The sequence below is a fragment of the Fulmarus glacialis genome, unplaced genomic scaffold, assembly GCF_000690835.1.
Source record: "Fulmarus glacialis isolate BGI_N327 unplaced genomic scaffold, ASM69083v1 scaffold8964, whole genome shotgun sequence".
Lineage (NCBI taxonomy): Eukaryota > Metazoa > Chordata > Aves > Procellariiformes > Procellariidae > Fulmarus > Fulmarus glacialis.
The window spans coordinates 49,694-66,381 of NW_009207409.1; the positions used below are offsets into that span (position 1 = coordinate 49,694).

The 16,688-nt window shown below is 42.2% G+C and overlaps 1 protein-coding gene across 1 annotated transcript; it reads left to right on the plus strand.

The window, feature by feature from the left end:
* The first annotated feature begins 1,748 nt into the window (after positions 1-1,748).
* On the plus strand, positions 1,749-13,162 carry LOC104075546 (C-type lectin domain family 5 member A-like). The gene is made up of 6 exons (XM_009576087.1): positions 1,749-1,830; positions 3,696-3,764; positions 10,562-10,627; positions 11,520-11,662; positions 12,326-12,435; positions 13,015-13,162. The coding sequence occupies exons 1-6, from the start codon at positions 1,749-1,751 to the stop codon at positions 13,160-13,162; spliced, it is 618 nt and encodes a 205-aa protein (XP_009574382.1).
* The last annotated feature ends 3,526 nt before the right edge of the window (positions 13,163-16,688 follow it).

Consider the following 16,688-nt stretch of genomic DNA (forward strand, 5'->3'; position numbering starts at 1 on the left):
AGTATGGGGCTATGTTTTGGATTTGTGCTGAAAACAGTGTTGATAACACAGGGATGTTTTCGTTACTGCTGAGCAGTGCTTACACAGAGTCAAGGCCTTTGCTGCTTCTCACCCCACCCCACTAGCAAGTAGGCTGGGGGTGCACAAGAAGCTGGGAGGGGACACAGCTCGGACAGCTGACCCCAACTGACCAAAGGGATATTCCATACCATATGATGTCATGCTCAGCATATAAAGCTGGGGGAAGACGAAGGAAGGGGGGGACGTTCAGAATGACGGTGTTTGTCTTCCCAAGTAACCGTTACGCGTGATGGAGCCCTGCTTTCCTGGAGGTGGCTGAGAACCTGCCTACCGATGGGAAGTAGTGAATTAATTCCTTGTTTTGCTTTGCTTGCGTGTTCTGCTTTTGCTTTCCCTATTAAACTGTCTTTATCTCAATCCATGAGTTTTCTCACTTTTACCCTTCCGATTCTCTCCCCCATCCCACTGGAGGGGGGAGTGAGCGAGCGGCTGCGTCGTGCTTAGTTGCTGGCTGGGGTTAAACCAGAACAGGCCCAGTGCACACAGTACTCAAGGTGAGGCCGCACCAATGCTGAATACAGAGGGATAATCACTTCTTGTGACCAGCTGGTTATGTTGTGCTTGATGCATCCCAGGTTTGCCCTCTTGGCTGCCAGGGCACACTGCTGACTCATACTGAGCCTGCTGTCGACCAGCAGATCAGGCTGGGTGGTCGGGCTTCTCCTTGCTGTCAGTGCAAAAAAAAATCTGGCATTTTCAATTGGCAAATGCTGCTATGAGCTAAGATATTTCCTCTAACAATGATTCACAGCACAATGTCCACATAGCTGCCACCTTGTGCTCTATGAAAGCATTAGTCATGCGGGAATTGAAAGCCTAGGGCTTGTCTTGTTTAGACTAACCTATTCTAGTTGCTGCCTTTGCATATTAAGCACCCTTTGCCCTTCCCGAAACAGGCTGGACCAATCCCACTTTATGAATCCCCATTTGCCATCAGAAGTTAACTACAGAGGGGAAGAACATGTTTCTGAGCTGCACAAAACCCACATTCCTCAGGACACAGCAAGTCAGCTTGGTTCTGGTTTAGAAGAGCTGCAGACACATGACAGAGCCCCGAAGTATGGCAGGGTCCTGTTTCAGCAGCATTGAGTACATTCCTTTATGGATCCGGGGCAAATGTATCATGCTTTCAGATGTCTGCTTTTGAGAGCAGTGCCTTTGGGACTCTGCAGGGCTGCTCCCCGTGATGTGCTGTGGGTCCACACTGAGAGCTTCACTCTGCTTCCTGGGGCTGACTTCCGAATCTCTGTACTTTTCTTCTCCTTTCCATGTCATGTAATAAAGCTTGTCTTTTCAAAATACAAGGTGGGGGAGGGAACAGGGTGTCAATATTCGGAACTCAAAATACTACTAATGCTAGAACCACTTCCCGACAAAGGTGACCATATCAAGGCCACAACCTTACATTTAACACGCTACTATCAAAAGATCAATTAGAAGTAGACTTCCCGACAAAGGCGACCATGTCAAGGCCACAACCTTACATTTAACATGTTACTATCAAAAGACCAATTAGAAGTAGACTTCCCTTCTCATTATGAGCTTCTGTATTACAGAAAGAGGAAAGAACTTCCTCCTGAAGGGGAGGGAGCTGTGAGTCATCCTCAGTCTAGAGTACCATTTTAAAAACAGCAGTGAGGGGGAAAAAAGGAGAAGGGGGAGCAAGAATGTCAGAAAATGTCATTTACGCTGACTTGAACTTGACTGAATCAACCAGGCCCAGACTACAGAAGATCACTGATGTCCAAGGTAGGTCAACCAGTTTGCACTGAGCTTTCTTTGTATTCTTCAGCATCCTTACCACACATTTTGAAAGAGTGCTGTGGGGCACCAAAGCCCCAAAGAGGACAAAGAAAATACAGGGGGCAGAGCTGTGAAAAATGCACAGGTGGAGTGTCCATATAATTTTTTTACCAAAATAAAGGGGACTGTTGTAAGGTCTACTTGTCATTCATTAAGGTGCCAATGTGAAGGGGGAGTTTCTTCTGTGATATTAAGAGTAGTTCGTATCAATTTAGGAGATTATTCCACAGCTGAATGTCAATTGGTCCTGAACCAGGTGTGTTCTCACGCAGCAGACTGATTCCTGCAGCAAAACAATCAGGAGATTGAGTGCCTAATGTTTCTGTTGTTCAAAGCAGTCTTGCATGTAGCCTGTTTCTGCTTGCTGAGCATAGTAGGCATTGCTTTGGGGTTTTTTCCTCCTGGCTTTGTCTGTACAAACTACTTGTTTAATGAATCAAGCACAAAATGCTTCATGGACATATTTAGTTTGATTTAGTATAAATGACTTTGCAAAATTCCAACCTAAAATTTATCTTTCTTTAATGCACTAAGAATTATTACATCAACTTTTGCACTGGTTTTGCTACATCTGCATAAAATTACATCCTAAAAGACTTCACACACTTTGACTCTGTGTTTCATTTTCTTTTTTCTTCCCTTTCTTTTTAACCTTACTGTCTCTTTGACAGAAATAGTAGTTTCTGTATCTTGACATCCTGTGCTTGTCTTTTGCATAAAGTGTGATCCCTTGGCATCCATTTTCAGATGGCTGGAGTTTCTAATGCCCCAAGAAACAGTGTTTCTATCATCTCTTTTAACAGGTTACTTCACAGCTAAATTGGCAGGCACCCACAATAGATGCCATCTGATTAAAAGTTCCATTTTCCTTATAATTTAATCCATGTAGTCCTACTTACAGCTTTTATACAGTTTTTATAGCATTTTTATGTTTCTTTGCTTGTGCCTTTCTGAAAAAGCCCTATCAACTCTTTCCTTCTATGTGTTCACTTAATTTATGCACAGTATTTCCCAGTGATTGCACGTATCTTACAGAAAAGAGCTCAAACACTGCCTTCTGTCTTCTTTTCTTTTTCCTCCACTTTGCTATTTTCTTTTTGATAGTGGATTCCCTGGATCAAATGCAGTGTTCACAAAGGAATGAAATTAATTCCATAAGCCAGAAGAATGCACTTAAACTCACAGGAGACATTAACTCTCTACGGTGATAGAAACAAAGGGGCTCAGTGCTGTATATCAGGATGACTTTGAATGTTTTATAAAATTGCAACATCGTATTTCTTACTTTCTACCCTCTTTTTATGTGTCCCTGCCCTCCTTCCTTCCCCACGTGCTTTCTTCCATGCTCATTTGTATTTATTATCTGCAGATGTTAGAATAGGTTTCACTTTTCTCACCGTCTTATTGTTAACTAGTAACCCCTTCAAATTTAGCATGATCTGCAGTTTTCAGGTTTGCTTCAATATTGTAGCCATTCTCACCACTCACATATGGATGTGAATTGAGTAAGACAATCAGACAACCTCAGACATTTTTCTCCACGTCTGTTCAGCTTTAAAATGTGTGTGCATCTGCCTGTGTCTCCTCTGTTATTGTCTGCACTGAAGATAAACCAGATCTGTTTCTGCTTATAGCAAGTCCTCTAAGGTATGAATGCAATGGACAAAAATATTATTCGGGCATGGCTAAACGCAGTCACATAAACCAGGTGCTGTCATGCGTTTAGCATTTCTCACCATTTCAGTCATTTTTGTTCCATTTAAGTTGTTTCTCAACTTTCTCTGTTCTCTGTTATTTTTGCCTGGTTTTAGGTTCTACATATGCAGAAGTGAAAGTGCAATCCCTAGACACAAATGCTGCAGTTAGCTACACATCGTCCGGTGAGTTTTTAGCTGCCTGCTAGAATGATACGAATTTAAACAATGAGAGGATAGGAGTCCGTTCCTTATTTTCTAAAAATGCAGTGATATAAAACCGTATGGGAGACAGGAAGATACAGTTGTCTGCTTTATATAGCCAGAGCAGGGTGCAGTTGATGTATCGCGTTATATGCAACTAAACACTTGTTGGCTTCACTGGCATAGGAACACAGGCTATTTTGGGCCAGACCAAGAAACCATCTAGCCCAGCCTCCTGTCTCCAACAGCGGGCATAAGTGAACAACTAGAGACGAATAAGAAGAGGGTAGGCATATATGGTAACTTCTTGTAATACTTGCACATGCATGCATCTACTCAGGGACTTCCTTGAGACATTTATGTACCCTCAGTGGATTTCTCTTCAACAAACTTGCCCGATCTCCTCTTGGTTCTATACACAGCCCTGATTTCTATAACATCCTTTGATGAGGGGATCCACAGTTCTTTTTGACATCACACAAAGAACCAGCTGTATTTTTTTACTCTGAGCTGGCCTCCTATTAGCTTCAGCTGATGTTCCCTGAAAGAAATAGTAAGCAGCCAAACCCTATCCAAGCTCTCCATGACACTCAGGATTTTATATAACTCTGACATAGCCTTTTCTTAGTCACCTCTTTTCCACACTGCAGAACTCTAGTCTACACTGTCATTACTGCTTCTCTTCTCTGAACCATTTCCTATGTGCTTTTTGAAATAGGGGTAGTAGAACTGCATGCACCACTGAAGGTAGAGGTGAATCATGGATTTATAAAACAGATAAATGTTTGTGGCAGACAAAACATCCCTGATTTTTGTTAGTTTCCCTCCTGAATAATTCCTAACACGTAAGGTTGTAGAGTCTTCATCCCAGGAGATATTCAAAACGTGACTGTGCATGGTCCTGGACAGCCTGCTCTAGCTGATGCCACTTGAGCAGGGAAGTTGGACTAGGTGATTTGAAAAGGTCGCTTCCAACCTAAATGATTCTGTGACTGTGTGGTCAGGACAGCAGACCTGAAGTTCACAGATCTCCTCTAGAATTTTCTTATTTTTTATTTTTAATTCACATTAGATTGTTACCTTCTAGTCACTGGGTGCAAAGGTAGCTTTAAGAGTGGGATTACAAAATGGCATTAGTAATCCAGCTATCTCACACCTAGTCTCTCGGAATTTGTTACTATATCCATTTTTTGATTTGGGCTGTAGGTCTTCCAGTTCATGTGGCTCCTCACAAGGAACTGCCCTGAAATGGAATATCTACCCAGTTCTTACTTGGTCAATCCTGACACGAGGGATTAGTTTAGCTTCTCTACTATGGCCTTATCTTCTGAATGATTCCTGGATAGCCTACACTCCACTGGCCTACATATCTCCAGCAATATACCTTCTCTTGATGTGTTTGAAGACACAATGTGTTGAAAACACATGTGCTCAAAAACACGTGTTTGAAGTCTTTTCCTTCTCAACTTCTTTTCTGTCTAATTGGTTTTTCTTATATATAATCTTTGATCTCCCAGGGTTTGTGATACTTTCTGTTTTCTTCATTTGATGTCTACAGCTTTGGAAAGTTAACGATCTGTTCTAGTAGCCGTGCCAACTTCCTTTCACCTGTTCCCAGATCATTCTTAGTAAGTGCCTTGTATTGGCCGTATGTTGTCAGGATGCTGTCCTTCAAAAATATATAGTCTGCCTGTGTGGATTTAATTCTCTCTCAGCAGTCCTTTTTAGCTTCTTTTTAATAAGCTTCCTGTAGTTCCCCACTTTTACCCATTAGCACTCTATTTTTCCTTATGTAGTCTAGTACTATGACGACTCTCTTCCTTTTAACCACTTCCCCATATACATAGCATATTGGGATGCTGTTCAGTTACCTAACCACAGGTGTCCAGAGCCATCTGGGAAGCATCGGGACATTCGGTCTGGCTTCAGTATGTGAATCTAGAAGGCCACAGATTCTTGGAGGTCCTGAGTAACATCTTCCAGGTCTGTGCAGTTATCTGATACCTGAGGGTATCTCAGATGGCAGAAGCCACCCATTTTCAGTTACCTGACATCTGAGTATTTTAGTCTAGGGTGGGACATTCCAGGTCTTCCCTGCTTTTTTCTCAGACTTGTAGTATATGTGTAGAAGCAGGTGTGCTGTAGCTGTAGTTTGCTTCTTAACGCTTTATTTAAATGACAGTCAGTTCTGCGCTTTCTGCTTGACTGTTTCTACACTCTGACCCTTCCTTTTCCTGAGGTACAGCGGTTTTGAAGTCACACGTAATGGTAATATCACCCTAAACTGCTCTTTAGCCCATGTCAGCTTCCCTTTCCTCACTTTAAGAGTTAGTTGCAACCTTCAGCCCCTGTCAGTTTGCTCTTATTAATTTAAAAAGTTACCGAAAACATTCTAGGTGTCATGTCCAGCAGCTTGACTCCCTTATAGTTCAGATGAAATCTGTTCCTCCAGAGTGTTTGGACACTCTGCACCAGACGTGTCCCAAATTCCTGAAGAATCAGAAACCTGGATCCTTACCCCATCTTCTCAGCCAGGTGCTAAAATGTTGCCTTTTCATTTCTCCCTCCAGTCCTGCATAAGGTACTGGGACCATTTCTGGAATTGCCACCTTAGGATTCCTGGTCACCAACTTCCTTCCTACAAGCTTCCATTTTGCCACTAAAACTTCTCTCTGCCTTTCCCAGTCTTGTTGGTAGCCACATGCACTAGTGTATCAGTAGACAGTTTGCACCTATCAAATAGATTTGTTGATTAGTGCAGTCAACATGTTTTCAGGGTGCAACCATTTCCTGACCAAACCTCCTCAGGCAGAAAACTTGACAGGACAGAGTGCTTCTTGTGTGCCGCCTTCTTTCAAAGACTGGTTTAAAATCAATCTAGTTTAATACTATATTATCTATGACAGCTTCTTAGCATTTCAGTAATTTGAATAGCAATGCACAAGTAGGTGCAAAAATGAGGTTACCAGTCAGAACAGACCAGATATTGACTGCAGTTAGGATGAAGATTCCTCATTTACCTAAAACAGTTTACTTTACAAAGCAGGGGCAATAGCAGCAAAACCCTCAGTTTGGTTTTCAGATCCTAGTTGTCACACAGACACCATAAACTTCAAAGATAGCAGAAGGGGTAAGTAAATACTCTAGCAGATACGTGAAGCAGGAAGAGATGGAAAGCTCTCCTTTAGCTTTTAATTCAGTGTCTGATGAGTTCAGTCAACCATTGAACTTATTATTTGTCCCCTCTTGGACCTGCTTGTGCTCTATAGCACCCAGTCAGTATCCACTGAGTTGGCAGACTAATGAATATTGCAAGGATCCCCTTGAAGTAAATCCTGAACAAAAGTCCATAAACAAGAGTCAAAACAGAAAGAGGAGACAGTTCAACTCCTCTGAAAAATTTGCTTTGTTAGGGAGTATAACATGGCAGGACCTTTATCTGCTAGATTGATTGGGTTTTGCTTCCACAGTACTTTGAGAGGGCAGATAAGGATCCCAGTGAGCCCTTAACTCTAGTATCAAGTGCAGCAGAATTTTACAAAGTATTCTAGGCAACGGCAGAAGGGTTCAGGTTGAATGTCTGTCATGGAAGCAAAAAAAAAAACCATGTGTCCACAACGTATCTATCACAAGAAGAACAAAAGTCAGAAGGGACAGCACTGAAGGGCTTTGCCTAACTCGAAAGAGTTGTCTCAGTGTGAGCCTGAAAAGGGCATCTTTGAATGAAGATGAAGGGTTCCTTTCCCAGTTGTTCCCCTAATTTTTATTTTTGCTGTCTCTCTGTAGGTAAAAGCTGTTGCTCCAGAACACGTGTCGCTGTATTGGTTGCTGTGATAACCATCCTACTGGTCTTAGCGGTGTGTCTGATACTCATCTGTAAGTCCTGCTAAAAATGTAATAACTGCAATTAATTCGTGCCTCTCACCCACTGACTGACATCTAAGTCATGACATCCAAAACCAGTAGGAACAGAAGGCTAGTTTGAAGGCACAGGGTAGTAGTTTTTAGCCAACTGTGGCCGTAAGAAGAAATCCATACGAGTTGAGTGGTTTGTAAGTTTAAAATTCCAAAAGGAAAAAAAGCCAATTACAAAACCTGACAATGTTCAAACAATAAATAATGTATTATACAAATGTTTTGAAGAAAAAAGTAAAGATTAGATAATGCCTGTTAGTAATATGATTGCTATCCATGAGAATATTTCAAGGAGATGATCTTGTATCATGTCACCAAGATGTCCATAACACTAGAAGTCTTTAAATAAATATGAATAAAAGCTCATTTGAAAGAGGTAGCTGAGTCACAACTTAAAGGAATTTGTTTGCACTTTACTCAAATAAAAGCCTAATACTAGGTCTCTCTGCATATATATCACTGAGTTCATAACAATCTTTGAGCTACATAAAAAGATATATTTTCTTTTTTTAGAAATAAAGCATTATTATCTCCATTACAAAGAAACAAATTTTAGTAGACCCATGTGGTACTTTCCTTTGAATATTTTCGAGGACTCATTTTAAAATTTCAGATAGGGTTGCTTGTTTCTTTTCATCCTTTGATAGTTGAGCAAGCTTAAGAGGTTTCCACAATCAATCACACTCAAGTCCCAGAGTTTGCCACCTACTCAGAGATGCACCTGGAGACACGCTTTGTGAAGACATGCCAAAACCTTTGATCCATGGAACTTAAAAAATAGGGTTGGGGAAGAAATTGTTTTTTCTTTTTCAAGGCAAAGAGTAAGGGATAGATGTCTATGGCTATGAAGAACTCTCTGAGATGGAGTTGGTGGAAAAAATCACCACATGTTAAAGGCTGGTCACGTTGTTTCTCACAACAGGCAAAAGTGTGCCTAGTGAAGGGTATTCCCTTTCCTGAAAACCTTTGCCTGGCCAGTATTCTTTGTTTCTTGAGGAAAAAATTAACTTCTGCAGCATTCTCTGAAAACTGACTATCTTACTGGAATAAGATATTCAATTAGGGCACAAATGCTCCTCAGGATTTTTGTCAATAAAAATTTGGCTACAGAGAATGTATTGGAAGAAGAGATGCTACATATATGATAAAATAACCTATTTTTGTCAGACGTGGGTACAAAGCAAAAATGGATTCTCTGTAACAGAGGCGCTCGTCTCTCAAACTCAATAGTTACTTCTTGTTGGCATAGTTATGGCTACATTCTGGCAGGCTGAACCCCTTCCAAGGTATCATTCCTACTTCACTATAGAGTCTTGCATATGTAAGGATGCATAGGTACTGGGGAAGCGGTTCTACCCCAAGGAAAGTAAGAGCTCAGGATTCCCACCTTCCTTGTTGATAGTTGCAGTTTGCATGCTTTGGGCTACCAATTTTCAATGTCCAGAAGAGATTAGGTGTCACCTAATCTAACTGCCTCTCGACTTCTTTTCCCTCATCTTATTTTTGAGTTTACTGCCTTTAAACAAAGTTCTTCCTTTAATATTCTGTTTCTTTTATCGTTTGCCTCTAGTATGAAGTCTGCAGAGATGTCAGTTCTTTCATGCTCCATGCCATTCTGGTTTCTTAGGACTTTCTTTAATCCAATCTTTTTTCTCATTTTATATATTCTTTTTTAAAAGGAATTTATCAGTTCTGGTTTCAAGTATAAAAATTCTACCCCTACAGTTTTTAGTTTAATGTTTTTTTACTGTTATTATTCATCCCTTCATTGTTCAACCCCAAATCACCCCAAAAATGCCTCCTTAAACTTTGTTATAGGCAATTTAGTAACTCCCAGTCAGTTGAACTAATAGTACCCATTCATGGCATGGGCAATTGTGTCTTTAAAGCTGAGGTTTCCTGAGCAGAGAAGCCGGGAGAATATCAAGATTTTCTTACTGCTACACAGAGCCATCTGGAACAACATAATCCTCCTTTAGCCTGTTAACTGTGAGTGGTCCCTGAACTCCATACTTTCAACAGAATCTAAACTCTTGGGGGAGTTTCTAAACTGATAAAACCAAAGCCCTGAGAAGACGTGAAAAATACGTAAAAATCGCATGAGCGTCTCTAGTAAACTAAGCATAAGTTTATTTCATCTGAGGCCTCAGCTACTTTCTCCACCCTCTCAAAACTCTTTTTTTCCTTTTTCTCTGTGACAAATTCTTGCGGTCTAGCTAGTCATCAGATAATAACAATTAATTTGTAAGCCTCCCTCCACGGTCTCTTTTTCTGGGAATCAGAAGCCTCCTGTGGAGCACAAATCCCTCACAACCACTATGTCAGAAGAAAGAGGAAAATCAAGGCTGTTTCAGCCTGGGTATCTGCTTTAAAACCTAAAATGAACACCGTTGTCTCACTTTGGTCTGGGGGAGCAACACTGTTAGACCAGCTTCCAGCTGGGGCACAGCTGGAATATCTCACCCCAGTTGTTTTGGGGTAGGAGCGGACAGCGACCGCAGCTCCAAGCTGTGTGGGAGCATGCTTAATCAGGACAGATTGGCTTGAGCATTGATCTCTCAAAGTCGGCTCTTATTTCTTATTGCTATAGTTACTATACATCATGCATACTATACATCACATTTACCACTACTCTGAAAATGTGTGGAGCATTTTTTGTTAAGTTTCAGAGTTAGGCTCTTTGGAAATCTGCTCCATAGTGTGGTACTACAGGTGGGTTATTTTTTTCAATGGAGGAGCAAAAAGGTGAGGAGTAGGCATTCTGTGTGGGGTGATGGTGGGGATCAAAGAGGTCCAGAAGAGCTCTAACAGTGTATGGCAAAATGGTCAGCCATTCAAAGCAGAAATTGTATTCTTATTTCCAGACCATCCAACTGCAAGCAGCCCACCTGATTCAAAAACATTCTCCACCACCTATGAAGAGACACTAGGTAGGTAACCCTCTGTCATTCAAAAGACAGTTTCCAGAAGCCTGTTAGATTGCCTTTTAAGGTGGTGGGGGAATAGATTTTGTTCAGAAGAAAAACAAACAAACAAAAAGTCTGACACCTCAGGAATAAACAACCTTGTCCTGTACACTCATAGGATGAGCTCTCAAGGCCAGAGACATTTCACATTTTCATCTTCTTTAAAAGTAGTTCTTGGTCAGCACTGCATACTATTTCAGAAGGAAGAAGAATTGATTTACTCCTCTCATGCTAGTGCAGAGGAGCCCGTGGCTAGGTGAACAGACATGAATGTAACAGTCCCTTTGGTATCACAGCATTGTAGTGAGCATGTGCGCATACTGCTTTTCAAATACACCTCCATTCTCAGCATTTTAACTAAGTGCCATTCCCTTTTTCTGTTTAGGAGCTGCTGGATAACCAACAAAACTGTATCACGCAGTCCCTGTCTCCCTGAATCATATCACCCTTTGCAGGTCCCACTCTCTGTTCCTTCCAGTACCCTGCCTGGCAGTGGAGAGGAATGTTCTTTCTTTCGGTGGCATCACTATTGCTGTATTTGCAGCAGGCAAATAAGACACTTGAAAACCGAAAGCTGCTTTTTGCCCTGACCATTTCTCTTTATCTCCTGAGCAAAGATTTAAAAGGCTGGATAATGTTATCTGTGACTCTACTTCTCTGACTCATGCCTAGTGACTCCTGCGCTGGTATTAGCTACAGAGACTGGCAGGGATCCCCGGTGGTCTGGTGAAAATTATAAGCAGGACCACACAGGTACTTTCCTGGCTGTAACTTACTCTCTTACCTTTCTTTCATAATGGGATCCTTTCATTAGTGTGAACATGGATTTTTCCACACCTGTTCTTCCCTCCTGCAGGCTGCCCCCCATATTGGGAAAAAAAGGGGAAAAAATGCTACTTCTTTTCTGAAATCCAGGTCAAAAAAGACTGGAACGCCTCCCGTAAAGAATGTACTGACATGAATTCAGACCTGGTGATCATTGACAACAAGGAAGAACTGGTGAGATCCAAATTCATGTGGCTGCTTCGAGGGTTGCTTCACCTGTATGCTAAAGGGCTGATGGGTTACACTTGTGTCTTCTCATGTTAGATGTCTTTGGGTGTCTTTAATCTACTGCTAGCCGTATAAACCAAGCACCTCTGTATGGTGGCAAACACCTTCACAGTAAGACGAATCTTGGTTCTTGAAGTCTTGTATCTGGAAGATTCTCTCCCCAAGCATGCTCCCACGGGAAGGAGCAAACTCTCTGCCTACCTGGCTCATGTTTTAAAGGGATTTAGCACACAAACCAAGACCAAGCAAGTTGAACAGACACTTATTTGTGAGAGCCATTGCTTTGATGAAAACTGAAAAGGCTTTCCCATCACAATCAGAATAGAAAAGTGTCTCCAGGTAACAAGTCACACCTGGTTAACTACAATGTATAGCTTTAATGATATCACAAGTGTATTATTCTATTTAGTCTATTCCTAAGAAGCCCCAGGAAGAGAGATGAGATTAGATAAAAATGGAAAAATTCAGCCTCTGAAGCTGTGAAAAGAGATGGTGTGGCTGGATGCACACTGTTTTTTCTGTGTTAGCTATTTAGCACTAAGCTTTCTGTTTACCTCTGTTGAAGAAAATGTAATTTTAATGTATTATCATTATTTGTTTCCTTTCTAGCATTATCTTACTTCACAATCAAGAGGTCATTACTACTTACTTGGTCTCACATACTCTAAGAGCGAGAAGAAGTGGAAGTGGATTAACAACGTGGAACATAGCACAGACATGTAAGCTTATTCCAGCAAGTCACTGTGATGCAACGTCTGGAAACAGTAAAAAAAACCAAACCCAGAGCCAACAGCAGGGAGTACAAGCAAGATCAGGGACTGCAATTTGTAGCAACCTGATTCTCTTAGATCCAGGTGCTTCAGCACATCCCTGTGACAAGTCAAAGGGAGCCCTTAAATGAGTCACGTGGGAACAGAGGCATGTCACATCAGGATGGCAAGAGAGGACACAGCTGTAGTTCTGGCGGGGAAGGAGGAATCTGACTAGATGGAGTTCAGTGGGGAAAGAAAGGATATACCAGGCAGGTACAAGAGGGAGCACCATTGAATGGAGGCTACCAAAGAAGGGGAAGGTCTCTGGATGGGAAAGCATAGCCCATATACTTTTGTTGAGGTCTGGGGAAGAAACTTAAGGAATGGGAGGGAGACTCTAACAAGGCATCTTCTAATCCCACTGACAGTAATATAGCTTAGCAGCAAGGCCAGGTGCCACTCTGTCTTTCATGGAAGTGAAACTGACTGCATTGCATCCAGCTAGGTCAGGAATGCAACTAAATCTGACTTTCTCTCCCTGTTCAGGTTTACTATAGGAGGAGACTTGACTGATTATTTCTGCACTGTCGTTGGACATGGCAAAGTAGAAACTGCAGCTTGCGGTGGATCCTCAACAACACAGAATATGTGTGAAAAAGCTGCAAATATTTCAGAAAGGCAGAAGGAGAGCTAAAAAACAAGAGGTCCAGGCAGGAAAGTCACCCCCAGCTTCCTGTAGGAATGGCGGATGGGATTTGTCTCACTTCTCTTAATCTGCCTAAATACCTAGTCACAGGGACTCTTACAGGCTCCCTCTAGGCACCTTGCCAAGCTTAGCACATTCTTTCCCAAGATGGGTGTCCAGACTGGATGGATCCCCCTCTAGAGAAGCCTGCATTTTCACGCATTAAGAGTCTGGGTGGCTTGCTCATACCAGATGCCTGACTTTCAGGCAGCCACTGTTAGGTGATATGAGTCCAACCTCGGTGATAGGTGTGATCACAAACAGAGCCTATCTCTCATAGACACATGCATATATACCCATACATTCACAGTCCTGCTTGTGTACAAGGAGACAATTCAAAGCCTTGCCATGCACTGGTCTTCCCTGCAGCCACAAGTGAAGGTTAACACATATTTATATTTTGGATCCTATAGAAAAATGCAACCACACTCATTGCCATGTGTCATAGATATGATTGACAGGACAAAGTCAAATGTCTGTGTATATAAACCTCACTGTGTAAAAGACTGTCTCTGTTAAAAAACCACACTGGATACATTAGCCCCTCTGGGGCTAAAATGTGATTCACCAAAAGGGAAATGATCCTACGCCACAACTCTGTGCATAAAATCACCACTAGTCCTGTGTAGGTCAGGGAAAGTATATCAGATTTAGACTTAGCTCTGCTGGGGAAGAGCTCAGGATGAAGAGCAGTAGAGACCACCAAAGCCTGAAAGACAGAGTCACAATAGTAGCTCAACTGGACAGAAAATACTCAAATCAAAAACGCAGTTACCTGTGCAGAAGCTGGTGTGAAGTATAAGAGCGACCTACAGAGAATGACAACACAGCGGACTGTCCTGTTTTTCTTGGATAATGATCAAAGGAGAAAATAATGCATGAAGGTTTTTCCTGCACAGAAAAGTTAGAGCCAACACCAGAAACAGGTGGTATTAGTAGAGCAGAGATGTGACCAGCAAACAGTGAATATTACCAAAGCTCTTCCAATGTTCTTCAGCGGCTCTTGGGACCCTGCGGCTTTTGTGACTCCGAGCATTATCATTCTTACCATGTCCTTTGAGGCAGAATCATTCCTTAAAATGGTGCCATTCATGGCTCTCTCCTTCATCTGCAGGATGGAGAAAGCTCTGTGAATTCCTTGATGAAGTGACAGTGATGTCATGCTTTCTCATTGATAAAAAAAAAAGTTTTTGCTTAATCAAAGAATTTCTGAATGTTGTGGCCAGGGGTAGTGAAAATGGAATCACACAGGAAAAACTCTCTCATTCTGACTTAAAAGTGCATTTTGATGTCCCTCAGACAAGCAATACTTCTCACTGCCCTCATTCATCAAGACTCTTTTGAAACATATTTGTAGTTCCCCCACTGACCTTTAATCACCAAACAACAAAGTAAGAATATGTAGCTGTAACAGAATAATCTCAATGGCAGAAACCAGAATCCAAGCTATTATTTCAGAAGGAAGCTGTGCTGGAGGAGCTATTTGTTTGTACTCGGTTTACTGGAAGGGGTGGGAGAGGGCTCTATATTGTGTTACGGAGCAGCCTGGGGGAGGGCTGCCCTTTTATTTTCATGTTCCAGCTGCTGCCCTTTGATCAGGTGGGCTCTACTGAAGGCGAGAGGCAGGGAAATATCTCTTCCCTGGGAGACCCTGGACCTAGGGGGAGTTTGGAGGCTTCGGCAAGCAGCAGATCCAAGCAGCTATGCATCAGAGGTGACAGCAAGGGGGAAGCTGCCCTAAGGCCACTGTGGAACTACATGAAGTCCATCAAACCCAGAAAGCCACAGAAAGTCACAGGACTAAGGAGCAAATACTGCTTGCAAGGAAATCTCTAACAAGGGAGGAAGTTTGGTTTAAAGTGGTTTATTTACTCTGCCTCTGTGCTTCCTTTGTTCACAAAGTTATCTTTTTCTGATTTTGTTATCTTAGTTTTCAAATAAACCTTAAGTTTACAGTCTTGGTTTCTTTGACTATCTTTTGGCATGCCCACTGCAAGGAAAAGTTGAAACATGTCACACTAACTCTGACTTGGCCAGGGTCTCATCCTGATGCCAAGGACGGGGAATCCCAAACCAACCCAAGCCTAACCTCTCAGAGCTTCTCTGGTTGGTCCCTGCAGAGAATTACAAGGCTGGTTTTAATTCTTTATGCAGTTGGGCAATAGGCTGACACTCATTTGGATAGGTCAGGCTCATAGTGTCAGCCTCATAGGGTACATCCTAGACACATGGCAGGCTACATTAGTGACCATTATCAAGAAGAACCTGCAACGGAGGGACACCTCCAAGAGGTGTTCCTCAGGGCTTGTCCTATTTTCATAGACCTATATCCCAGTGTGTTTCAAGAAAAATCTTCCTCAGCTAACCAAGTGAACCCAGGGTAGTCACAACGCAAAAGTGGCCCTAGGAAAGTGGGCTCAGCATGCTGGCAGCGAGGCGCAGAGCTGAAGTCTGCCACAGAGCTGCATCCTGGTCTCCTTTGCCAGAAGGGCCATTCTTTGCAGCCCTGTTTCCACCATCCTGTCTACCCTTGAGCCAACAAAAGGCAGGGTTTGTTTGGTTTAGAATTATTTTCACACAAATGCTCAGCAGCTTTAAAATTAAAATATACATTTATCACACTGGATTTCCCATTCTTGCAACAATGCCATCCCCTACAGTCTGTGTTAGGATGGTAGGCAATTTATGCTCCCGTCACAGACTGTTATCGTATTCCACTGAAAATCTATATAAAAACATTTGGAAAACCCTCAAAATTTGCAAGTCAGGAAATACCAGGTTTCCCAGTCACCCAGGATTAACTGGGTTACTCTGCTCAGTTGCTGAATGGGGGCAATGTTCCTCCAGCCTCACTTCTTTAGTTGGTGAGAGTTGTCTCCTCCACTTTTAGCTGTGATGCCGCTGACATATAAACATGATTTCCATGCAATTCTCCACCTGCTCAGTTTGATTTTAGTTAACCAGAATGATCCCTTCATGAAAGTATCAACAAACAGAGCTAAGTGCCTGAGTACATGCTGAAGAGAAAATGTGTGTGTGTGTGTATATGCATACACATAGACACAAATATACACACTAACCCTCTGAAAAGCTTCCCTGGTTAAAACTGTTTGCTGATTAAGCTCTGCCCACATTCCACTTTAAGGAGGTGCCCTTCTGAAAAGAAGAAAAAGCCAATGTTTCCTTTTCTGCTGATTCAACTTCTAGATGAGGAGGAGGACCATGGGAGGAGAGAAGGATCATTTCCAGCAGAGGAAATGCAAGTTTCATCCATACAGGGTTTTTTCGGTCGGTTGGTTCGTGTTTGTTTGGGGGGTTTTTTGTGTGTTTTTCCTAGTCCTGGTAGCTTATGCTTGAGCATGTTGAGTACATACCAAATCTTTGGAGAGGAAGTTACCCGACTCTACTGAGTCTCTAAGGAGCACGTACAAATTGAGATATAGGGAGGCTGTATTTAGGGGAAAGGGTAATTTCC